Source organism: Xyrauchen texanus, chromosome 49 (genome assembly GCF_025860055.1).
Source record: "Xyrauchen texanus isolate HMW12.3.18 chromosome 49, RBS_HiC_50CHRs, whole genome shotgun sequence".
Lineage (NCBI taxonomy): Eukaryota > Metazoa > Chordata > Actinopteri > Cypriniformes > Catostomidae > Xyrauchen > Xyrauchen texanus.
In genome coordinates, this window is record NC_068324.1 from 105001 (window position 1) to 132500 (window position 27500).

Sequence of the window (27500 nt, forward strand, 5' to 3'; positions counted from 1 at the left end):
TGTTTGTTGAGTGTTTGTGTAGTGTTTGTTGAGTGTTTGTGTAGTGTTTGTGTAGTGTTTGTTGAGTGTTTGTGTAGTGTTTGTTGAGTGTTTGTGTAGTGTTTGTAGAGTGTTTGTTGAGTGTTTGTGTAGTGTTTGTTGAGTGTTTGTGTAGTGTTTGTGTAGTGTCTGTTGAGTGTTTGTGTAGTTTTGGTGAGTGTTTGTGTAGTTTTGGTGAGTGTTTGTGTAGTGTTCATGTTTCTGTTTGTTTGTGTAGTGTTTGTTGAGTGTTTGTGTAGTTTTGGTGAGTGTTTGTGTAGTGTTCATGTTTCTGTTTGTTTGTGTAGTGTTAATGTGTGTGTAGTGTTTGTTGAGTGTTTGTGTAGTTTTGTTGAGTGTTTGTGTAGTTTTGGTTAAGTGTTTGTGTAGTGTTCATGTTTCTGTTTGTTTGTGTAGTGTTCATGTTTGTGTAGTGTTTGTTGAGTGTTTGTATAGTGTTTGTTGAGTGTTTGTGTAGTTTTGGTTGAGTGTTTGTGTAGTGTTCATGTTTCTGTTTGTTTGTGTAGTGTTAATGTGTGTGTAGTGTTTGTTGAGTGTTTGTGTAGTTTTGGTGAGTGTTTGTGTAGTTTTGGTGAGTGTTTGTGTAGTGTTCATGTTTCTGTTTGTTTGTGTAGTGTTAATGTGTGTGTAGTGTTTGTTGAGTGTTTGTGTAGTGTTTGTTGAGTGTTTGTGTAGTTTTGGTGAGTGTTTGTGTAGTGTTCATGTTTCTGTTTGTTTGTGTAGTGTTAATGTGTGTGTAGTGTTTGTTGAGTGTTTGTGTAGTTTTGGTGAGTGTTTGTGTAGTTTTGGTGAGTGTTTGTGTAGTGTTCATGTTTCTGTTTGTTTGTGTAGTGTTAATGTGTGTGTAGTGTTTGTTGAGTGTTTGTGTAGTTTTGGTGAGTGTTTGTGTAGTTTTGGTTAAGTGTTTGTGTAGTGTTCATGTTTCTGTTTGTTTGTGTAGTGTTCATGTTTGTGTAGTGTTTGTTGAGTGTTTGTATAGTGTTTGTTGAGTGTTTGTGTAGTTTTGGTTGAGTGTTTGTGTAGTGTTCATGTTTGTTGAGTGTTGGTGTAGTGTTAATGTGTGTGTAGTGTTTGTTGAGTGTTTGTATAGTGTTTGTTGAGTGTTTGTGTAGTTTTGGTTGAGTGTTTGTGTAGTGTTCATGTTTGTTGAGTGTTGGTGTAGTGTTAATGTGTGTGTAGTGTTTGTGTAGTGTTAATGTGTGCGTAGTGTTTGTTGAGTGTTTTATAGTGTTTGTTGAGAGTTTGTGTAGTGTTAATGTGTCTGTAGTGTTTGTTGAGTGTTTGTGTAGTGTTTGTTGAGTGTTTGTGTAGTGTTTGTGTAGTGTTTGTTGAGTGTTTGTGTAGTGTTTGTGTAGTGTTTGTTGAGTGTTTGTGTAGTGTTTGTTGAGTGTTTGTGTAGTGTTTGTGTGAGTGTTTGTTGAGTGTTTGTGTAGTGTTTGTTGAGTGTTTGTGTAGTGTTTGTTGAGTGTTTGTGTAGTGTTTGTGTAGTGTTTGTTGAGTGTTTGTGTAGTGTTTGTGTAGTGTTTGTTGAGTGTTTGTGTAGTGTTTGTTGAGTGTTTGTGTAGTGTTTGTTGAGTGTTTGTGTAGTGTTTGTTGAGTGTTTGTGTAGTGTTTGTGTAGTGTTTGTTGTGTGTGTGTGTGCTGTTTCACATCGCCTTGTCATTTCAACTCATCAAATAGTTATTAGTGTTAAATTCCCCCGGCTCATCTGTTTTGGAGCATGTTGCAATCATATGATTTGAAATGACTGTACATAAAACAACAATGAGATTCTCAATGTAAAACATCATATAATGTGTAGTTGTAGAGCTTTCAATAGAGCAAAGGGTGAATATAATTTACAAATCCCTCCTTTTTGTTTATATTACCATTTTTCATACTGTCCCAACTGTTTAGTAATTGGTGTTGTATGTTAGGGTAGTGTTTATAGTGTTTGTTTAGTGGTGTTTATGTTTGTGTAAAGCCACACAGATCCGCTGTCTAATATTGTATTGTTTAATCTCAACGGTTTGAACAGTGAATGTCTTCGTTTGTGTGTCAGGTGGTCACCTGAATCCCGCCGTCTCTCTGGCGATGGTGGTTCTGGGGAAGCTGAAGTTCTGGAAGTTTCCCATCTATATTCTCGCTCAGCTGCTGGGAGCGTTCGCAGGAGCGGCCGGAGTGTTTGGACTCTATTACGGTGAGTTTGTTCCAATGAAAACACTGCACACAAATCGCTAAACTTCACATCCTGTTGCTTCATCCTGCTGTCACTGAAGTTGATCTCGATTCAGTATCATGAGCCATGAAAGAGCAACATCTGAGCAATACGATTTTCCTCTGGTGTCTCTCCACGATCAGGATCATGTGATGACGAATGTGTGTTTTGTTGTTTAGATGCGTTCATGGATTTCACGAGTGGAATTCTGTCTATGACGGGAATCAGTGCCACAGGACACATTTTTGCATCCTATCCCGGCAGACACCTCACAATACTGGGCGGATTTGTGGATCAGGTCAGAACATTGTGTTGATGTTAAAATACTCTTCGTATCCCAGATTAATATGCAGAGACAATAAAAAGTAATATGACCGTCCAGCCCGATACAACACCACTGAATTGACCAATGGAGTGAGTTTGGGGTGGGACTTTCTGTTTGTCTGACCAACAGCAGATGGGGCGTGTATTCACAAAGATGTTAAAAATGATTGAATAAAAAATATTTTTATTTTCGCAGTTAGGTTCAGAGCAGCACAATGACACACTTCAGCTTTAATGTATCTTAATCAGTCTGTTCTTACAACAAACAATGAAATCTATCAGCACAGACTGAGAGAACTGATTCTGGGTCAGTAAACTGTTTACGATGAGAGAAAAGCATTAGTAATAAATGTTTGCTGTTTGACAGAGATGTACAGACTCTCTAGATAAATTAAACTCCACCTGACCTGGAATAATCAACAAGTTTCGTACACACAGTGTTTGTAAACAGATCGAGATCATAGAAACGGAAGAACAGCGTTACACTGAAAAAACATTTTGAGAGTTAATGTTGAGGGTGCACACAGATGGTCAAACCCAGACTAACGTTTGTCCTCATTCTGTGAATTTTCCTAATGCACATTGATTGAACTTTTCTACCCAGAAAACCACTAATTAAATGAGTCTGAGCCAACTGACCTCATTCAGCTTGTTCTCTCACAGATCAACACAATAAACACCACACAGATACACACAACAAACACAATAAACACCACACAGATACACACAACAAACACAATAAACACCACACAGATACACACAACAAACACAATAAACACCACACAGATGAACACCATAAACACCACACATATCAACACAATAAACACCACACAGATGAACACAAAAAACGCCACACATATCAACACAATTAACACCACACAGATACACACAACAAACACAATAAACACCACACAGATACACACAACAAACACAATAAACACCACACAGATGAACACAAAAAACGCCACACATATCAACACAATTAACACCACACAGATACACACAACAAACACAATTAACACCACACAGATACACACAACAAACACAATAAACACCACACAGATACACACAACAAACACAATAAACACCACACAGATGAACACCATAAACACCACACATGTCAACACAATAAACACAACACAGATGAACACCATAAACACCACACATATCAACACAATAAACACCACACAGATGAACACAATTAACACTACACAGATACACACAACAAACACAATAAACGCCACACATATCAACACAATTAACACCACACAGATACACACAACAAACACAATAAACACCACACAGATGAACACAATTAACAGCACACAGATACACACAAAAAACACAATAAACACCACACTTATCAACACAAAAAATGCCACACAGATCAACACAATAAACACCACACAGATGAACACCATAAACACCACACATATCAACACAATTAACACCACACAGATACACACAAAAAACAAAAAAAACACACATATCAACACAATTAACACCACACAGATACACACAACAAACACAATAAACACCACACAGATGAACACAATTAACACTACACAGATACACACAACAAACACAATAAACGCCACACATATCAACACAATTAACACTACACAGATACACACAACAAACACAATAAACGCCACACATATCAACACAATTAACACCACACAGATACACACAACAAACACAATAAACGCCGCACATATCAACACAATTAACACCACACAGATACACACAACAAACACAATAAACACCACACATATCAACACAATTAACACCACACAGATACACACAAAAAACACAATAAACACCACACTTATCAACACAAAAAATGCCACACAGATCAACACAATAAACACCACACAGATGAACACCATAAACACCACACATATCAACACAATTAACACCACACAGATACACACAAAAAACAAAAAAAACACCACACATATCAACACAATTAACACCACACAGAGACACACAACAAACACAATAAACTCCACACTTATCAACACAAAAAATGCCACACAGATCAACACAATAAACACCACACAGATGAACACCATAAACACCACACATATCAACACAATTAACACCACACAGATACACACAACAAACACAATAAACACCACACAGATCAACACAATAAACAGGTAAACACAATTAACACAACACAGATACACACAACAAACACAATAAACTCCACACTTATCAACACAAAAAACACCACACAGATGAACACCATAAACACCACACAGATGAACACCATAAATACCACACAGATGAACACCATAAACACCACACATATCAACACAATAAACACCACACAGATGAACACCATAAACACCACACAGATCAACACAATAAACACCACACAGATGAACACCATAAACACCACACATATCAACACAATTAACACAACACAGATACACACAAAAAACTAAAACAACACCACACATATCAACACAATAAACAGGTAAACACAATTAACACCACACAGATACACACAACAAACACAATAAACTCCACACTTATCAACACAAAAAATGCCACACAGATCAACACAATAAACACCACACAGATGAACACCATAAACACCACACATATCAACACAATAAACACCACACAGATGAACACCATAAACACCACACATATCAACACAATAAACACCACACAGATGAACACCATAAACACCACACAGATCAACACAATAAACACCACACAGATGAACACCATAAACACCACACATATCAACACAATTAACACCACACATATCAACACAATTAAAACCACACAGATACACACAACAAACACAATAAACACCACACATATCAACACAATAAACAGGTAAACACAATAAACACCACACAGATAAACACAATAAACAGGTAAACACAATAAACGGCACACATATAAACACAATAAACGCCACACAGATCAACACAATAAATTCCTCACAGATCAACACCACACAGATAAACACAATAAACACCACACATATAAACACAATAAACAGGTAAACACAATAAACACCACACATATAAACACAATAAACACCACACATATAAACACAATAAACAGGTAAACACAATAAACACCACACAGATCAACACAATAAACACCACACAGATCAACACAATAAACACCACACAGAACTCCAAACATAATGACCATGTTAAACAGGGTTCCTCAAGCACTAACCTGTCTGTCATTGGTCAATCAAACGGATAGTCCCGCCCCAAACTCACTCCATTGGTTGAGGCATGTCGAGTCGCTCAAACAGATGTTTTAAATAGCATCACAGGATCAGTGTTTCACGCTTCAGGAAGTCAAACACTTCACAGAAATGACACATCTTTAACTGGTGAAAGTGATGATGTTGATCTTTCAGCACGTTCAGTGTGTGTCAGATGTGATGACAGATGATGTTTAATCACATGACTCGTGCATCTGTCAGGTGGTTGGCACAGGAATGCTGGTTCTGTGTATTCTGGCCATCAATGACGGGAGGAACATGGGTGCTCCTAAAGGTGTGGAGCCTCTAGCCATCGGTCTGATTCTCCTGGGCATCAGTGTTTCTATGGGCCTGAACTGCGGATACCCGCTGAATCCCGCACGAGATCTCGGGCCGCGGCTCTTCACCGCTGTAGCTGGATGGGGGATGGAGGTGTTCAGGTGAGAAAACATATCAACAGATGATCTGGAACTCTTTGAGAACTCGTCTAGATCTTCAAATCACTGTGTGTGTGTGTGCGTGTGTGTGTGTACTGCAGTACTGCTGATTACTGGTGGTGGATTCCCGTGGCAGGACCGCTGGTGGGGGGTGTGGCCGGTGCAATCATCTACTTCCTGTTGATTGAGTTGCATCACTCCAATCACACGGACAAGCCTCATGAAGAACCTGTGGAAGAGGAGGAGGACGAGGAGGATGAAGATGAGGACAGCAGCCTGAAGGACAAATATGAGATGATCAACATGAGCTAGAAACCAGAAGCATGAATTTACAGAAGATACATGAATGAGTGAATAAATGTTCAATAAAACTTCAGTTCAAATACCACAGAAAATCATTTCAACTCTTATTGTTTGTATTATAAAGACAAACAAAAATGACTCAAAATGGAAACACATTGAAATATTATGCAATATTTAATATACATCTAATATATATGAAAGGGCTGTTTCTACAGAGAGAAATCACACAGGAATCATGTCTGTAACACAAAACCAGACGTTCATCTGCCAAGAAACGTTCCACCTCAAAAGAATGATTCAGAGACACATAATGGCAATAATATACTGTAAGTGCTTTAACAAAAGTACAAGCTGCACATTTGTGCTTTTAACCCTTCAGAACACTTTCCCCATAGATATCCATCGTATGTGCTTTACTGTAAACACTTGTGAGGAATTAAACCATTCTTATGGTAATCGACTGCATGTTACAGACGCTCTAGAGCTGGACTTCAATCCAGAACATTCATGTACATTTGCTCTGTAAGATGTTGTTAATTATACTGTTCATGTTCGATTGATCTGTGCTGTCGTCCTCTCATCAGGAAATCTGTCCAGATTGTGTCTTTATACTGTTCATGAAAAACCTCCAGAGACGAACACACGGCTGCATTTCACATTCAGTGTTTCTGCACATCTCATTAACAGATTTCACTACAACATACAACACGCAACCATTTACTTGTGATCATGTGTTCATGTGATCATGTGTTCATGTGATCATGTGTTCATGTGATCATTTGTTCATGTGATCTTGTGATCATGTGTTAATGTGATCATGTGTTCATGTGATCATATGTTCATGTGATCATGTGTTCATGTGATCATATGTTCATGTGATCATGTGTTAATGTGATCATGTGTTCATGTGATCATATGTTCATGTGATCTTGTGATCATGTGTTAATGTGATCATGTGTTCATGTGATCATATGTTCATGTGATCATGTGTTCATGTGATCATATGTTCATGTGATCATGTGTTAATGTGATCATGTGTTCATGTGATCATATGTTCATGTGATCATGTGTTAATGTGTTCATGTGTTCATGTGATCATGTGTTAATGTGATCATGTGTTCATGTGATCATGTGTTCATGTGATCATGTGATCATATGTTCATGTGATCTTGTGATCATGTGTTAATGTGATCATGTGTTCATGTGATCATATGTTCATGTGATCATGTGTTCATGTGATCATATGTTGATGTGATCATGTGTTAATGTGATCATGTGTTCATGTGATCATATGTTCATGTGATCATGTGTTAATGTGTTCATGTGTTCATGTGATCATATGTTCATGTGATCATGTGTTCATGTGATCATGTGTTAATGTGATCATGTGTTCATGTGATCATATGTTCATGTGATCATTTGTTCATGTGATCATATGTTCATGTGATCATGTGTTCATGTGATCATATTTTCATGTGTTCATGTGATCATGTGTTCATGTGTTCATATGTTCATGTGATCATATGTTCATGTGTTCATGTGATCATGTATTTATGTGATCATATGTTCATGTGATCATGTGTTCATGTGATCATATGTTCATGTGATCATGTGTTCATGTGATCTTGTGATCATGTGTTCATGTGATCATGTGTTCATGTGATCATGTGTTAATGTGATCATGTGTTCATATGTTCATGTGTTCATGTGATAATGTGATCATGTGTTCATGTGATCATGTGTTCATGTGATCATATGTTCATGTGATCATGTGTTCATGTGATCTTGTGATCGTGTGTTCATGTGATCATGTGTTTGTAGACTTATTTGGTTTTGACAATCTTTCATAAACTAAATGTAGCAGTTGTTTTGTGTAATGATATTCCAAGACTCTATCTTTAAGGTTTTTTTGCTGAAATACAGATTAAACATTTACATCAAAGGAATTTTGAGGGAATATTATGGAATCTTGGCTGCGGCTCATTTTCCGATTAATAAATCACTTCCCACACATTGACATGTAAAAGATTACAGTCACATTCAGAGACATTATAATGTAAGATACTCATTATAAAACACTCATCTAGTACTGACACATCTTGCTTTTACTATCATTTACTGGAAATCTGTTTATCAGGTCATCAGGGGACAGAATGTGTTTCTTTTGTTCATGAAACCATCAATCAAAGTCGAGGGGAATTCTGGAATTACAGACGGAGCAATAGGAGTTCATATCTGTAATGACTTTTATCTGTGGGGTCTCTTGAAAAGTCCATAAAACAGAAAATATTACTGCAGAGAAATAGTTGAGTACACGTTGAGATCTGCGCACAGAATGAGACTCTGTTGAGATCTCTTGTGAGCTGTAGATGAGACACACGTGAGATGCAGGAGACAACAGTTAAAGTCTCCTTTAGATAAAGAGATATTAAAGAGATGTGACTCGCAGGAAGGGTTAAATGTGGAGTTTGTGCTCACATGATCATCTCTGTAATTATGAGCTTTAAATGGATCTTGTCATGTTAAGACATCAGAGGCTTTCACTAAGGAAGTAAAAACACCCTCAGCACCTTTATATAGTATTTATAATGGCAATAAAAAGTGTACACAAGCCCTGACTGCAGTATTTAAACCACTTGAATATGTTCTGTTCTCACATCATACAATAATACAATACAAATATATATTCAATGTCATTTTATGAAACACAAAAGTTAATATATGTGAAGCTAAATCACTTTTTGTCAATCCCTAAGAGTATCTGGTAAGTGTCAAATAAAGTGTAAATAAAATGGGCTCATTAACATGCATTCAGCACACACTTTACACACGTGTTCATCTGAAGAAGACTGTAACATGAGAAGTGCTGCAATATAATGCTCCATCAACGCTGAGAGAACATGTCAAGACTCAACATGTTCACCCAAAAATGTAAATTCTCTCATCCTTTATTCACCCTCATGCATCCCAGATGTGTGTGACTTTCTTTCTTCTGCAGAACACAAATGAAGATTTGTAGAATAATATTTCAGCTCTGTAGTTTCATACAATGCAAGTGAATGGTGACCAGAACTTTGAAGCTCCAAAATGCAGATAGTCACGTGACGCCATACGAGGAGCGGATGTGTGAACGGCGAGCTCTGCACACTTTGCTAGTTTTTTATTTTTGTGTTATAATCGGGTGAGATTTGATACATCCTGCTACATATTTGCTCTTTGAAGTCAATATGGCAAATAATTCAAAATCCTTGGGCTCTAGAGATATTAAAAGACACTTACGTGCTCAAGCTGAAACCTCTGACGGGCCGGGGACTCAGTTTGGATGGTGCAGAGGGAGAAATCCAGCGTCAATGGTCCAACAGGTTACAGCAATGGAAACTAAATTATCTGAGTTGGTTAGAAGAGTGGCAGATGTTGAGATGGATCGATTATCTGAAGTCATCGGAGAGGGAATTATCTCATTATCTGATAATCCATTGGTGTTCTTGAAAAACTTGAAGATCTTGAGAATAGCCACAGGAATAATATCCGAATTGTTGGAATTCCTGAGGAAGGCGGAAATATGGTGAAATTCCAGCACAAGCTCTTCCCGAGTTTGCTCGCAATTAGAGGCCATTAGCTGGAAATTGAGCGAGCTCACAGAGTTCCTGCTCGGCGATCCGCTAAGGGAGACCGGCCTCAATCAATCCTGGCCAAACTGAGAATAGATGTTTCTCATGTGAGTGGATTGACTCGCTGTACTGACTCTTGGCTGTCTGAGGAAGCTGGGCGCCTGGCTTTTATAGAGTTGATGGACTGAGGAAATCATGGTGTGTTTCGTATGTGGCCTCTGAGTCAACTTGACCGTCCGAGGAATCAAGACGCCTGTTTAGTTTCTTTTTGTGCTGGTTCCGCCCAGCGGCTGGAGTTTGTTTTGTAGAGAAACATACCTTTGGGACAACTGTGGATGAATCTGTTCGTTCTTTGTGTTTATTCTGCCTATTATGTGGAGTTTGTTTTGCAAAGTATTTTCTGTTATATAATTTTGCCTCACAAAATGTGTACAGAAGCACCGGACTCGAGCAATCTGATGCAATGTTGTCTCGGAGACTCTCATAGGCGTACATGGACTGTTTGGGTTTAGAGGGATGGATGCCGGTTAACACTGTCGCGCACGGGTTAATGCGCACATTTTTCTTTTTTCTGTGTGTCTTGTTCTGGGGGGAGTTCAGGGTTATATTGTTGCACTAATGTTGAAATGTGGTCTTTATAATTTTGTTTTTGACACACAATCAAATTTTTCTAATATGTCAAAATGTCAAATGTTAATGTGAGTGTCTCTCTCCATGCGGAATGTGACTGGGTTGGGCACCCCATAAAAAGAAGGAAGGTTATTTCCCTTCTTAAACGTAAGAAATATGATATAGTGTTTCTTCAAGAAATACATCTTTCTCCAATGGAAGCTGAAAGATTGAGGAAGATATGGGGTGGACGTGTGTTCTTTAGTGCTGGCTCGAGTAAGAGCAGGGGAGTCATTACACTGATAAATAACATCTACAGTTCAAATGTCTCAAACAGGTTAAAGATAAATTAGGTTAATTTTGGGTTGATTTTGGCTAATATTTATGCACCTAACGTTGATGATCGTGGATGATCGTGGCCATGGTTCTCAGCAGGAAACCGATGGAGTGCGTACTCCAGGTAGGGAATGAGGTTTTGCCCCAAGTGAAGGAGTTCAAGTACCTCGGGGTCTTGTTCACGAGTGAGGGGACAATGGAGCGGGAGGTTGGCCGGAGAATCGGGGCAGCAGGGGCGGTATTGCACTCGCTCTATCGCACCGTTGTCACGAAAAGAGAGCTGAGCCGAAAGGCAAAGCTCTCGATCTACCGGTCAATTTTTGTTCCTACCCTCACCTATGGTCATGAAGGCTGGGTCATGACCGAAAGAACTAGGTCGCGAGTACAAGCGGCCGAAATGGGCTTCCTCAGAAGGGTGGCGGGCTTCTCCCTTAGAGATAGGGTGAGGAGCTCAGTCATCCGTGAGGAGCTCGGAGTAGAGCCGCTGCTCCTTTGCGTTGAAAGGAGTCAGTTGAGGTGGTTTGGGCATCTGGTAAGGTTGCCCCCTGGCCGCCTCCCTAGGGAGGTGTTTCAGGCACGTCCAGCTGGGAGGAGGCCTCGGGGAAGACCCAGGACTAGGTGGAGAGATTACATCTCCACACTGGCCTGGGAACGCCTCGGGGTCGCCCAGTCAGAGCTGGTTAATGTGGCTCGGGATAGGGAAGTTTGGGGCCCCCTGCTGGAGCAGCTGCCCCCGCGACCCGACTTCGGATAAGCGGTTGAAGATGGATGGATGGATGGACGTTGATGATCAGGGCTTTTGCAAGCCGCTGGAACCCCTCATAATATAATATTGGGAGGAGACTTTAATCTATTGATGATTCAGTCCTTGATCATAGTGAAGCAAAAGTGTGTAAGTCCCCGAGAGCAACATTGATGTCCGAATTATGAATCTAAGTCCGGGAAAAAGAAAATATTGTGATTCTTCCAAAAAAGCTTTGCTTTGCTCCTCGCCTGGTGCAACATGAGATCTTTATCGGATGATCTCAGAAATTTGGCCAGAATTGATCGAGGCCCGTCTCCCTCAGCAGATCTGTGAGCCGGAACTCTGTGAGTTCGCTCGATTTCCAGTTTGTGGCCTGTTATGTCGAGCAGACTCATGAAGAGCTCATCAAGGAATTTCACCATATACCTTCTTCATGCTCAGGAATTCCAACAATCCGTATGTTATGTTATGGGTTTAGGTTTATGTAATGTGATTCCATGTTTTCTGTTATTTTTATTGGATTTGTCATTGGAATAAAAAAATTGTTAATGGCAACAACAACAAAAATCTCCAAAAAGCACATAAAGGCAGCATAAAAGTAATCCATAAGATTCCAGTGGTTTAATCCATGTCTTCAGAAGTGATATGACAGATGTGGGGGAGAAACAGATCAATATTTCAGAACTTTTTTACTATATGAATCTACACATTTGACCAGCCCAAACCAGTAGGTGGCTGAAAGTGAAAGTGAAGATTTACAGTAAAAAGGACATAAATATTGATCTGTTTCTCACCCACACCTGTAATATCACTTCTGAAGACATGGATTAAACCACTGGAGTCTTATGGATTATTTCCTTTATGGGATTTTTGAAGTTCTGGTCACCATTCACTTGCATTGTATGCCTGGTCACTTGAATTGCATTGCACTTGCAGAGCTGAAATGTTGTTCTAAAAATCTTTATTTGTGTTCTGCAGAAGAAAGAAAGTCAAACACATCTGGGATGGCATGAGGGTAAGTAAATGATGACAGGAATTTCATTTTTGGGTGAACTGTCCCTAAGTCACAAATGCTTGAAATTTAACAACATTTAAAGACACAGTTTATATTTTCTGTTCCAATTGTCCCACACCATTTTCCCCATTTAACGTGTGCCAAAAGCCAGCAGCCAATCAGAGAAAAGTAAGTTTGCCTATGAGTCATCCAGTCCCTCCCAATGTCTCTCTTTCTCTCTCTCTCTCTCTTTATCTCTCTCTCCATGTGTCCTTTTACCTTTAGCAGCTCTTAAAACAGGTTCCTCCCTCGAGCGGGCGGCATTCTCTCCCAACAGATCCAGTGGACTTTTCCATCATCTCCTTGAATCATGTTGATCTACAGCAGGGTCGTGACCTCTTTATGTCTCATTTACACTTTGACTTCAGCTGTAGAAGAAAAAACAAACTTCACAGGTGAGAAATAAAGCATTCCTTCACATTCTGTACGTTAAAGTCTGATGTTTATGAAGAGAGCTCTTATTTTAGACTGTGATTATATACCTCTATAAAGTTCTTACATAAAGTCTTTGAACGTTTGCCATGGAAACATTTAACAAACCACAGGATAGTGCTGCTGCGGCTAGTTAAATGTTCTGAAAAGACACGTGTGTGTGTGTATGTGGTGTGTGTGTGTGTGTGTGTGTGTGTGTATGTGTGTGTGTGTGTGTGTGTGTGTGTGTATGTGGTGTGTGTGTGTGTGTGTATGTGTGTGTGTGTGTGTGTGTGTGTGTGTGTGTGTGTGTGTGTGTGTGTGTGTGTGTGTATGTGTGGTGTGTGTGTGTGTGTATGTGTGGTGTGTGTGTGGGTATGTGTGAGCGTGTATTTATCACTTTGTGGGGACCAAATGTCCCCATAAGGATAGTAAAACCCGAAATGTTTGACCTTGTGGGGACATTTTGTCGGTCCCCATGAGGAAAACAGCTTATAAATCATACTAAATTATGTTTTTTGAAAATGTAAAAATGCAGAAAGTTTTCTGTGAGGGTTAGGTTTAGGGGTAGGGTTGGGTTTAGGGGATAGAATATAAAGTTTGTACAGTATAAAAACCATTATGTCTATGGAAAGTCCCCATAAAACATGGAAACACAACATGTGTGTGTGAGTGTGTGTGAGAGTGTGAGTGTGTGTATGTGTGGTGTGTGTGTGTGTGTGTGTGTATATGTGGTGTGTATGTGTGTGTGTGTATGTGTGGTGTGTGTGTGTGTGTGTGTATGTGTGGTGTGTGTGTGGGTATGTGTGTGTGAGTGTGTGTGAGAGTGTGAGTGTGTGTATGTGTGGTGTGTGTGTGTGTGTGTGTCAAGTCAAGTCATTTTTATTTGTATAGCGCTTTCACAACACACATCGTTTCAAAGCAGCTTTACAGAAGGTAAGATATTAACAGAAGATACAACTGAAATATATATAATGTCTTCGAGTCATTGTTGTGTAATTAGATAAAATATGATTGTGAATTGTGTTAAAAAAATAAGTAATTAAATAATAATTGTATTTATAACACAAGTTGAAGGTGACTGAAGGAACACATAACTCCATAGATGTTGATTAATGGAGAAAAATAACCTTGGGAGAAACCAGACTCACTGTGGGGGCCAGTTCCCCTCTGACTAACCCCACCCTAACCCTAAACCAGACTCACTGTGGGGGCCAGTTCCCCTCTGACTAAACCCACCCTAATCCTAAACCAGACTCACTGTGGGGGCCAGTTCCCCTCTGACTAACCCCACCCTAACCCTAAACCAGACTCACTGTGGGGGCCAGTTCCCCTCTGACTAACCCCAACCTAACCCTAAACCAGACTCACTGTGGGGGCCAGTTCCCTCTGACTAACCCCAACCTAACCCTAAACCAGACTCACTGTGGGGGCCAGTTCCCTCTGACTAACCCCACCCTAACCCTAAACCAGACTCACTGTGGGGGCCAGTTCCCTCTGACTAACCCCAACCTAACCCTAAACCAGACTCACTGTGGGGGCCAGTTCCCTCTGACTAACCCCACCCTAACCCTAAACCAGACTCACTGTGGGGGCCAGTTCCTCTGACTAACCCCACCCTAACCCTAAACCAGACTCACTGTGGGGGCCAGTTCCCTCTGACTAACCCCAACCTAACCCTAAACCAGACTCACTGTGGGGGCCAGTTCCCCTCTGACTAACCCCACCCTAACCCTAAACCAGACTCACTGTGGGGGCCAGTTCCCTCTGACTAACCCCACCCTAACCCTAAACCAGACTCACTGTGGGGGCCAGTTCCCTCTGACTAACCCCACCCTAACCCTAAACCAGACTCACTGTGGGGGCCAGTTCCCTCTGACTAACCCCACCCTAACCCTAAACCAGACTCACTGTGGGGGCCAGTTCCCCTCTGACTAACCCCACCCTAACCCTAAACCAGACTCACTGTGGGGGCCAGTTCCCCTCTGACTAACCCCACCCTAACCCTAAACCAGACTCACTGTGGGGGCCAGATCCCCTCTGACAAACCCTAACCCAGACTCACTGTGGGGGCCAGTTCCCCTCTGGCTAACCCCACCCTAATCCTAAACCAGACTCACTTTGGGGGCCAGTTCCCCTCTGACTAACCCCACCCTAATCCTAAACCAGACTCACTGTGGGGGCCAGTTCCCCTCTGACTAACCCCACCCTAATCCTAAACCAGACTCACTGTGGGGGCCAGTTCCCCTCTGAATAACCCCACCCTAACCCTAAACCAGACTCACTGTGGGGGCCAGTTCCCCTCTGACTAACCCCACCCTAACCTTAAACCAGACTCACTGTGGGGGCCAGTTCCCCTCTGACTAACCCCATCCTAACCCTAGATCAATAATCTAGTCTTGAGGTCATGAACGCATGAAGTAGTTTTTCGGCATCAGCAACAGAGAGCATGTGCCGTAATTTAGCAATATTTCTTAGGTGGGTTTGCTGTTCTACAAACATTTCTAATTTGATTTTCAAAGGACAGATTGGTATCAAATATAACACCTAAGTTCTTCGCTGTTGAAGATGATGTAACAGAACATCCATCTAGAGTCAAATTATATTTTAGTGGCTTATTTTTAGAGGTTTTTTGTCCAATAATTAGTGCCTCTGTTTTGTCAGAATTGAGTAGAAGGAAATTTCTGGCCATCCAATCTTTGATTTGGAGAATTGTGAAATCTCATCAGGTTTTGAAGAAATATAAAGTTGGTGTGACGTACACTCACCTAAAGGATTATTAGGAACACATACTAATACTGTGTTTGACCCACTTTCGCCTTCAGAACTGCCTTAATTCTACGTGGCATTGATTCAACAAGGTGCTGAAAGCATTCTTTCGAAATGTTGGCCCATATTGATAGGATAGCATCTTGCAGTTGATGGAGATTTGTGGGATGCACATCCAGGGCACAAAGCTCCCATTCCACCACATCCCAAAGATGCTCTATTGGGTTGAGATCTGGTGACTGTGGGGGCCATTTTAGTTCAGTGAACTCATTGTCATGTTCAAGAAACCGATTTGAAATGATTCGAGCTTTGTGACATGGTGCATTATCCTGCTGGAAGTAGCCATCAGAGGATGGGTACATGGTGGCCATAAAGGGATGGACATGGTCAGAAACAATGCTCAGGTAGGCCGTGGCATTTAAACGATGCCCAATTGGCACAAAGGGGCCTAAAGTGTGCCAAGAAAACATCCCCCACACCATTACACCACCACCACCAGCCTGCACAGTGGTAACAAGGCATGATGGATCCATGTTCTCATTCTGTTTACGCCAAATTCTGACTCTACCATCTGAATGTCTCAACAGAAATCGAGACTCATCAGACAGGCAACATTTTTCCAGTCTTCAACTGTCCAATTTTGGTGAGCTCTTGCAAATTGTAGCCTCTTTTTCCTATTTGTAGTGGACATGAGTGGTACCCGGTGGGGTCTTCTGCTGTTGTAGCCCATCCGCCTCAAGGTTGTGTGTGTTGTGGCTTCACAAATGCTTTGCTGCATACCTCGGTTGTAACGAGTGGTTATTTCAGTCAAAGTTGCTCTTCTATCAGCTTGAATCAGTCGGCCCATTCTCCTCTGACCTCTAGCATCAACAAGGCATTTTCGCCCACAGGACTGCCGCATACTGGATGTTTTTCCCTTTTCACACCATTCTTTGTAAACCCTAGAAATGGTTGTGCGTGTGAAAATCCCAGTAACTGAGCAGATTGTGAAATACTCAGACCGGCCCGTCTGGCACCAACAACCATGCCACGCTCAAAATTGCTTAAATCACCTTTCTTTCCCATTCTGACATTCAGTTTGGAGTTCAGGAGATTGTCTTGACTAGGACCACACCCCTAAATGCATTGAAGCAACTGCCATGTGATTCGTTGATTAGATAATTGCATTAATGAGAAATTGAACAGGTGTTCCTAATAATCCTTTAGGTGAGTGTAGTTCGATGGGAAGGAGGCGAAAAACGGCTTGATAATATAAATAATAGTTTAATTGGTAAACTGAAACAAAAGACAAACACACACATGACGGACATGTCCATCTCTCTCTCCTCGCACCACCGTCTGCCATTGGCCTTTATCCCTCTCGGAGGCTTAATTAGCCTGATAAGGGACCGAGTATGTATAATCACAACCCGGCCCCGCCCTGCCACAGTTGTGTATCATCGGTATTACAGTGGAAACTTATTCCACAATTCCTGATTATATCTCCCAGGGGAAGCATATACAAGGAGAAAAGCAGAGGCCCTAAAACTGATCCCTGTGGCACTCCATACTTAACTTTTGTTTGGTTTGACAATTCCTCATTTACATCGACAAAGTGGTAGTGGTCTGCTAAATATGACCTAAACCATGCTAATGCAACTCCACAAATGCCAACATAATTCTCCAACCTATTCAAGAGAATGTCGTGATCTATCGTGTCGAATGCAGCACTGAGATCTAAAAGCACTAGAAGAGAAATGTAGCCGCGATCAGATGATAAGAGTCATGTGTAACTCTGATAAGTGCAATCTCTGTACTGTGATGAGGCCTAAATCGTGACTGAAATTCTTCATATATACTATTTCTCTGTAGAAATGAACATATTTGGGAGGACACTACCTTTTCTAGTATTTTTGACATAAACGGGAGATTTGAAATCGGTCTATAATTATCCAGTTCTCCAGGATCAAGTTGTAGCTTCTTAATAAGCGGTTTGATAATTGCCATTTTAAAGTTTCTTGGGACATGTCCTAAGCATAGCGAGGAGTTAATGATATTAAGAAGAGGTTCTGAGATTACAGCAGATACCTCTTTTAAGAGCTTAGTTGGTATAGGATCTAACAAACATGTTGTGGCTTTTGATGTTTCGATAAGTTTGTTCTTCCTGACCTATGATAGCGAAGGATTGAAGTTAATCATGAGGAAAATTGTTATACACTGTTTTCTGAGGTGCTATGACAGATGATTTCATAATTTCATATTTATTAGTAAAGAAATACATGAAGTCATTACACTTTCGCTGCGACAGAATATCCGGTTCGGTTGAGGCTTTATTCCTAACCAATTTAGCCACAATACTGAATAAACATCTAGGATTGAGTTTACTAAAATATGCTGATCTGGCAGCTTTTAGTGCCTGTTTGTAGCTACAGACACTATCCTTCCATGCACCACGAAATACTTCTAATTTTGTATTCTTCCACATGCGCTCCATTTTCCGAGCTGCTTTCTTGAGAGCATAAGTGTGATCACTGTACCATGGTGCAGGGCTTATTTCTTTAATTTTCTTTAATCGAAGTGGGGCGACAACATCAAGGGTGCTAGAGAAGACTGCATTTATATTTTTTGTTATTTCATCAAGTTCTTCTGGGCTTTGGGGTTTATTGAGTATATGAGATAGATCTGGAAGAGTATTAGTGAAGCTATCTTTAGTGGTCGAAAGAATAGTTCTAACTGAACGATAGCGTGGTGTAGATTGAGTAACATTAGCTGATTGCAGCATACAAGAGACGAGGTAATGATCCGTGATGTCGTCGCTCTGCTGCAGAATTTCTATATTATCAACATCAACTCCATATGATAGAATTAAATCTAGCATATGATTATGGTGATGAGTTGGTCCTGTCACATTTTTTCTGACTCCAAGACAGTTGAGAATATCGATAAATGCTAATCCCAATGTATCATTTTCATTATCTATGTGAATGTTGAAGTCACCAACAATTAAAGCTCTATCCACAGTAAGTACTTGATCTGATAAAGAAATTTGCAAAATCACCAAAGAAATCAGAATACGGCCCAGGTGATCTATATACTGTAATAAGAGATTTTTTATTTATATCTGACTGTCACATTAAGCATAATTAGTTCAAAAGACTTATATTTATATCCTGCCCTCTGAGTAACACCAAAAACTTCACTGTAAATTGTAGCAACACCTCCGCGACCCTTCAGACGAGGCTTATGTTTATTACAATAACCTGGGGGAGTAGATTCATTTAAACTTGTGTGTGTGTGTGTGTGTGTGCACAGATGCTGCTGTAGAGACTCACATCTTGAATCATGTGAAGACTCCACTGCTGGTCAAATCCAGTTTCCATGTGTATCTTGAGGGAAATGTGTTTGAAGAAACCTGCGCTGTGGTTCCGTTCAGATCTGAAACCCTGGACAGATGTAGCTACAACAGAAGTGATCCACTGGTGCTGATCATACATGGATGGACGGTAACAAAATCCTTCATCACATGATGCCAACTGTGCTGTTTCGTGACATCTAGACAAACACAAACACCTGATAACAGCAGATTCTCATGAGAAGGTTTGACTCATTTACGGCCCTTCTGTATGAAGAACTGAACTCATGTCAACAAACATGTAGAACAGACAGGAAGTTAAAGGTCTCCTGGAGAGAAACGGGTTCAACATTTGCTGGTTCAACATAAAAAGCATGTTTATATTTGAATATACTTCTGTTACTGTTACATCAACACTCACAAGTCTGTTCACTGACTGATGAATATTACACACAAAAATGACAAGCACTTTCCAAACTCACAAGCCCTAACGTGATTGGCTGACACATAATTCTATTAAACACACAGTGTGCTGGAGATGAATGTTCATGACTTGAATGATATTAATCTCCTGTGATGCATGAACACACTGATGGACACTGATAGTAGACCAATTAAATCAAGTTGAGTGTGACAAATGTTTTATCAAGACTTTACTCTCTAGAAGTTCACAGAGATAAAAGTGGCCATTAAAGTTGAAGAAACAGCAGTATTTTCAGTGTGACACTTGTTCTCTCTGCAGATGAATGGGATCATGGAACAGTGGATCTTCAGGTTGGCTTCTGCTCTGAAGATCAGGATTGGTCAGGTCAATGTGCTCATCAGTGATTGGAGGAATCTGGCCCTGAAGCCTTATCCAATCGCGGCCAAGAACAGCCATCAGGTGGGACAGGATGTGGCTGTGCTGCTCAAGTGGCTGGAGGTGATTAAACTTCCACATGGAAACATTTTCACATTGAAACCTACAAAATATAAAACCCTACAAAAGCTGCTGGTCCAATATGAACACATATAAGGTTGAAGTCAGAAGTTTACACACACTTTGTTAGTATTTCAGTCTCTGGCCACAGCGTAGAGTCAGCCCTGGTCAGAGTCACAAATGATCTTCTTGTGGCTGCTGACCAGGGCTCTCCATCTCTCCTTATTCTCTTGGACCTCACAGCCGCCTTCGACACTGTTGATCACATCATCTTACTCCATCGTCTGCAACACTTCATTGGCATCTCACATACAGCACTTCAATGGTTTCGATCCTACCTGACTGATAGAGTTGAGTATGTGGCCCTGGGGGGAGCCAGGTCGAGGCCCTACACAGTTACTTGTGGAGTGCCCCAGGGCTCTGTTCTCGGCCCTACTCTCTTTTCCATTTATATGCTCCCACTGGGCCACATCATCAGCAATCATGGCGTTGCCTTCCATTGCTATGCTGATGATACTCAGCTCTATGTCAAGCTGGACCCCATATCATCTACACCTTCACTCTCCACTTTAAATGCCTGCCTGGAGGAGACAAGGGCATGGATGACGGATAACTTCCTCCAGTTAAACAGCACCAAAACTGAAGGTCTCCTCATTGGGACCCCACACCAACTCCGATCTTCCCCCCTGACAGTCTACTCATTTGCTGGCCATGATATTTCTTTGACGTCCTCTATAATAAACTTGGGGGTTCGATTTGACGCCCACCTATCATTTAACACTCACATCCAACACACCTGTAAAACTGCACTTTTTCATCTCCGGAACATTTCCAAACTCCGCCCCTCCCTCTCTTTTTCTGATGCAGAGATGCTGGTGCATGCCTTTGTCGCCTCCAGGCTTGACTACTGCAATTCACTACTTGTTGGGATCCCTGGCAGGAGCATACAAAGATTGCAGTACATTCAGAACTGCGCTGCCAGGGTCCTGATGGGGGTTCGCAAAATTGAGCACATCACACCCATCCTCCAAAAACTTCACTGGCTCCCTGTTAGACTCAGGATTGATTATAAGATCTGTCTCCTGACCTATCAGTGTGTCTACGGTAGCGCACCAGTGTACCTTAAAGAACTCATTACTTTGCATAATCCACACCGACATCTCCGCTCTTCTGACAGCCACAAACTCCAGGTTCCTAAGTCCAAACTCTGTACTATGGGAGATAGGGCCTTCCAGGTAGCTGCGCCTAGAATGTGGAATGCTCTCCCTAATCACCTGAGGGCGCCACAGTCTATAGAGGTTTTTAAAAATAAATTAAAGACCCACTTATTTTTAACTGCTTTTTCTTAAAACATATCCTGTTCTTGTTGTCACCAATTGTTCTTAATTTTGTTATTAAGTGTTTTAATCTATTTTTATTTTTTATTGTTTTTTTGTTTTTTTTTACCTGTGCACTTGTAGCACTTTGAGATATGTTCCTTCATGTGTAAAGTGCATTACAAATAAAATTTATTATTATTATTATTATTTGGCAGCATTGCCTTTAAATTGTTTAACTTGGGTCAAATGTTTTGGGTTTCCGTCCACAAGCTTCTCACAATCAGTTGCTGGAATTTTGTCCCATTCCCCCAGACAGAACTGGAGTAACTGAGTCAGGTTTGTAGACCTCCTTGCTCACACACGCTTTTCCAGTTGAGGTCAGGGCTTTGTGATGCCGCTCCAATATCTTGACTTTGTTACGCTTATTTTGCCACAACTTTGGAGGTGTGCTTGGGGTCATTGTCCCTTTGGAAGACCCATTTGCGACCGAGCATTAACTTCCTGGCTGTCTCACCCTTTTTCCTCCAAACATAACGTTGTTTCCTCCAAACAAACAATTGTTATAATGGTCAAACAGTAAAATGTTTGTTTCATCAGACCAGAGGACATTTCTGCAAAAGTCAGATCTTTGTCCTCATGTGCACTTGCAAACTGTAGTCTGGCTTTTTTATGGTGGTTTTGGAGCAGCGGCTTCTTCCTTGCTGAGCAGCCTTTCAGGTGATGTCCATATAGGACTCGTTTGCTGTGGATCTAGATACTCGTCCACCTGTTTCCTCCAGCATCTTCACAAGGTCCTTTGCTGTTGTTCTGGGATTGATTTGCACTTTTCACACAAACTACGTTCATCTCTAGGAGACAGAATGTGTCTCCTTCCTGAGCGGTGTGATGACTGTGTGATCCCATGGTGTTTATACTTGCAAATTATTGTTGTCAGTGTGGTGAGAGACAGGACCCAAGAGCAGAGGAAAACAGTCAATAGGATTTATTTACAACAAAAACTTCCTTTTCAAACAAAGTGAGCCCAGGCAATGATCTTCCCCGACACGTGGGCAGAGGCTGAGCAATCAAGAGGCAGGCAGTGCTTGCAGCTGAAGATTGTAATGATCACCGTTTCCATGGAAACAATCAGTGTTCCCATGGAAATGCTGATTCATCGTGCCAGCATCACCTGAAACACATAATGGCCAAATTTAAAAACAGACTGGGAACGATGATGCCACGGCCCTTGTCAGACAAAAACCCAACCTGGCAAGGTGACCAGACCGTGACATCACTGGAGAGCAAATGGCGGTAACTCGCTTACCAAACAACCGGTCCCGTGCCCTCACACAAAGGGGGTACGCTAAACACTAAGGTAGGCTGATACTGCCATGGCCCTTGTCAGACAAATCCCCAACCTGACAAGGTGAGCAGACCGTGACATTTGTTTGTACAGATGATCGTGGCACCTTCAAGTGTTTGTAAATTGCTCCCAAGGATGAACCAGACTTGTGGAGGTCCACAATAGTTTTCTGAGGTCTTGACTGATTTATTTTTATTTCCAAATCTGTAGAGGGTTTAAAAAATGCGTTTCAATGACTTCAACTTAAGTGTATGTAAACTTCTGACTTCAACTGTATATACGAGTGAAGCGTATGATTGAGTCCTGATGTCACTTCCTCTCTTGACAGGAAGCTGTCCAGCTCTCCATGGATAAAGTGCATCTGATTGGCTACAGTCTGGGCGCACATGTGGCTGGATCAGCAGGAAGTCACTTCAGAGGCTCCAGGAAAGTCGGCCGCATCACTGGTGTGTTTACACCTTATAATATGAAACAGATCTACATTCAAACACACATTTCAGAGTTTGACAATGTTTAAATTCAGGTGTTCTGATATACAACTAACACGTTTTTTCAGATTTGTTTTAGGTTGTACGTGACCGAACATTCAGAAACATTCCCTTAACCTTTTTATTCCCAGAACCTTTCTGCAACCTTGCTGCACCTCAACAAACAGACAAGCCATTGATAGATTATTATAAGGAATTATGCTGTATGTGAACATCACACTGAAAACACCTTGATTTTGCATTTCCTAAAACACTGTACCTCATTAATGGATATTAATATGCAAATACTGAAGTAAACTAATCCACATAACCAATGACTTCAACACAATCGAGGGTTTTCAAAATCAGAAATGTATGACTGACATTTAAAATTGAATAAACAATTGACCGTAACTAGGCTAACATTAAATACATTTCTAACCACTGACGTGTGCAGACTTCTCTGTTTCTCTTCATTTGTGCTCAATAATAAAAAATTATAAAAAATAAATAAAATAAAAATCATGTTCTTTTCGATTGTCTGAGAAACATCTTTATCAGATCAACGTGTATTTATTTTCACATCAACATGTAAATATGTATTTTTTATGGTAGGAATTGGTCCCCCCACAAAAAAGAGAAAATAACCAAATGAGAACCATGAACCATGCACTAATGTTAGGGGACATGAACACTCACGGACATCTCACATCACAAGCGTGATCAGAGCGTGAGCAGAGCATCCATATTAACAGACTAGAGCATTCACATTGGAAGCGTCAGAAGCGCGTCAGTAACGTGTCAGTAACGTGTCAGTGGGTGTCAGTGGCACGCCGCATCAGTAACGAGTCAGTGGAGCGACAGTTGCGCATCAATAGCGCGTCAGTAGCGCGTCAGTATCGCTTCATGCACGCTTCAGTGGCACATCAGTGGCACATCAATGGCGCATCAGTGGCACATCAGTAACGAGTCAGTAACGCTTAAGTGGTGTGTCAGTGGCACGTCAGAGGTGCTTCAGTGGCGCGTCAGTAACGGGTCAGTAACGAGCCAGTGGCGCGTCATTGGCGTGTCAGTGGCGCGTGAGTAGCGCGTCAGTGGCGCATCAGTGGTGCTTCAGTGGCGCGTCAGTAACGAGTCATTAACGAGCCAGTGGCGCGTCAGTAATGAGTCAGTGGCGCGTGAGTAGCGTGTCAGTGGCGCATCAGTGGCGCATCAGTGGTGCTTCAGTGGCGCGTCAGTAACGAGTCAGTAACGAGCCAGTGGCGTGTCAGTGGTGCATCAGTGGCGCGTCAGTGGCTCGTAAGTGGCGTGTCAGTGGCGCGTGAGTAGCATGTAAGTGGCGCGTCAGTTGAGCTTCAGTGGTGCTTCAGTGGCTCGTCAGTGGCGCATCAGTGGCATGTCAGTGGCTCGTAAGTGGCGTGTCAGTGGCGCGTGAGTGGCATGTCAGTGGTGCGTCAGTTGTGCTTCAGTGGTGCTTCAGTGGCTCGTCAGTGGCGCATCAGTGGCATGTCAGTGGCTCGTAAGTGGCGTGTCAGTGGCGCGTGAGTAGCGTGTCAGTGGCGCATCAGTGGTGCTTCAGTGGTGCTTCAGTGGCGCGTCAGTAACGAGTCAGTAACGAGCCAGTGGCGTGTCAGTGGCGCATCAGTGGCGCGTGAGTGGCGTGTCAGTGGTGCGTCAGTTGTGCTTCAGTGGTGCTTCAGTGGCTCGTCAGTGGCGCATCAGTAACGAGTCAGTAACGAGCCAGTGGCGTGTCAGTGGCGCATCAGTGGCGCGTGAGTGGCGTGTCAGTGGTGCGTCAGTTGTGCTTCAGTGGTGCTTCAGTGGCTCGTCAGTGGCGCGTCAGTAACGAGTCAGTAACGAGCCAGTGGCGTGTCAGTGGCGCATCAGTGGCGCGTCAGTGGCTCGTCAGTGGCGTGTCAGTGGTGCGTCAGTTGTGCTTCAGTGGTGCTTCAGTGGCTCGTCAGTGGCGCATCAGTAACGTGTCAGTAACGAGCCAGTGGCGTGTCAGTGGCGCATCAGTGGCGCGTCAGTGGCTCGTCAGTGGCGTGTCAGTGGTGCGTCAGTTGTGCTTCAGTGGTGCTTCAGTGGCTCGTCAGTGGCGCGTCAGTAACGAGTCAGTAACGAGCCAGTGGCGTGTCAGTGGCGCATCAGTGGCGCGTCAGTGGCTCGTCAGTGGCGTGTCAGTGGTGCGTCAGTTGTGCTTCAGTGGTGCTTCAGTGGCTCGTCAGTGGCGCATCAGTAACGTGTCAGTTATGGTCAGACACTTTGAGTCTATTTCTGTAGTGCCACTCATGCTTCCCTTCAAAGACTTTATCATCCACTGTGAGAGCTTTGAAAACACTTTTTCCAACACTTACCAAAGATAACCTGCGTAATCCAATGACATCACATGAGTCTTGGCGCCTGGCTGTAGTCACGTGACCTACCGTACCTCAGATCACTGGAGTCTCAGCAGCTGTGTTGTATTCTGAGAATTCGTTAGTGTTATTGAAATTATCTGCTTGTGGGTTTCTGATGAAAACTTTATGAGCATTGCAACAGACATTTTGCAGACTATTTAATTAACCAAATTCCCAACATATCCCTATCGGAAGCACTTAAAAGCCCAATTAAAGCTTGTGTATGTTTGCTCTGTTTTTAATGGTGTCTCTGACAGGTCTGGACCCCGCCGGGCCGCAGTTTGAGGGTCTCCCTGCGTCTGACAGATTGTCTCCTGATGATGCGCGGTTTGTGGACGCCATTCACACGTTTGCCATGAACAGTATGATGCTGGGAGTGGGAATAAAACAAACGGTCGCTCACGTGGATTTCTATCCAAACGGCGGCTCGTTTCAGCCCGGCTGCAAGATGCTCGACATCTACAATAATGTTTATCAGTACGGACTGCAAGGTACCGATAACACAGATACACTTCCTGCACACAACAACAACAACAACAACACAGCTCACTCACAGCTAAACATTTTCACATTACTGCATTCTATATACTATTAGTACTACTGCACTAAGTGTACTGTAAACAGAAATATCAGATGATGACCTACTACATTTACCTAAATATACAATATACAACCAAACACACAGCTCCATTTCCAGTCTGACAAATTACCTGGAAGTATTGGTGTGTTCAAGTCATGTCGGAACGATTGTATTTTCTTGTTGAGTGCTCAGGAAGTGTTGGGTTAGGTTTAATCACCAGTGGGAAACTCAGGATTGGGATCCAGTAAGAAATCAAATATGCATTGAACAAGACTCGTCTTTTACGAGAGCACAAACTACAATCCCATGAAGCATTGTGAATGATGTAATCAAATGAAACGATTGAAATGTATAAAACTGTTGATTTTAGGTTGTTGTTTATAAGTATAGAGACAATATATTTCAAGCTTACTGCATAATATTCTGATATACACTCACCAGTGTAGTGGTTGCTCAGTGGTTGAGGCTCAGGGTTACTGTTCAGAAGGAAAGGCGTTCAAGCCCCAGCACCACCAAGATACCACTGTTGGGCCCTTGAGCAAGGCCCTTAACCCTATCTGCTCCAGGGGCGCCTAATCATGGCTGACCCTGCACTCTGACCCCAGCTTAGCTGGGATATGTGAAAACTAATACATTTCACTGTATATATGCAAAAAACTGTGTGTATAATGTGTGACCACAATAAAGGATTCTTCTTCTAAAGGATTATTAGGAACACATACTAATACTGTGTTTGACCCCCTTTCGCCTTCAGAACTGCCTTAATTCTACGTGGCATTGATTCAACAAGGTGCTGAAAGCATTCTTTAGAAATGTTGGCCCATATTGATAGGATAGCATCTTGCAGTTGATGGAGATTTGTGGGATGCACATCCAGGGCACGAAGCTCCCGTTCCACCACATCCCAAAGATGCTCTACTGGGTTGAGATCTGGTGACTGTGGGGGCCATTTTAGTACAGTGAACTCATTGTCATGTTCAAGAAACCAATTTGAAATGATTCGAGCTTTGTGACATGGTGCATCATTGTCATGTTCAAGAAACCAATTTGAAATGATTCGAGCT

The 27500-nt window shown here is 41.9% G+C and overlaps 2 protein-coding genes across 3 annotated transcripts in view; both read left to right on the top strand.

Moving 5' to 3' along the window:
* LOC127640103 (aquaporin-9-like) overlaps positions 1-7238 on the top strand; it is an 8525-nt gene extending 1287 nt beyond the window's left edge. For both annotated transcript variants that reach the window (XM_052122503.1, XM_052122504.1), the window contains 4 exons: positions 2081-2218; positions 2416-2534; positions 6027-6244; positions 6343-7238. In XM_052122503.1, coding sequence (XP_051978463.1) covers positions 2081-2218; positions 2416-2534; positions 6027-6244; positions 6343-6553 — 686 coding nt within the window. In that variant the 3' untranslated portion in view covers positions 6554-7238. The remainder of the gene's footprint in view (positions 1-2080; positions 2219-2415; positions 2535-6026; positions 6245-6342) is intronic.
* Positions 7239-13135: 5897 nt separating this feature from the next.
* Positions 13136-27500, top strand: part of LOC127640102 (hepatic triacylglycerol lipase-like) — a 25328-nt gene continuing 10963 nt past the window's right edge. The window contains exons 1-5 of the mRNA XM_052122502.1: positions 13136-13294; positions 19371-19561; positions 20153-20332; positions 23319-23436; positions 26114-26347. Coding sequence (XP_051978462.1) covers positions 13210-13294; positions 19371-19561; positions 20153-20332; positions 23319-23436; positions 26114-26347 — 808 coding nt within the window. The 5' untranslated portion in view covers positions 13136-13209. The remainder of the gene's footprint in view (positions 13295-19370; positions 19562-20152; positions 20333-23318; positions 23437-26113; positions 26348-27500) is intronic.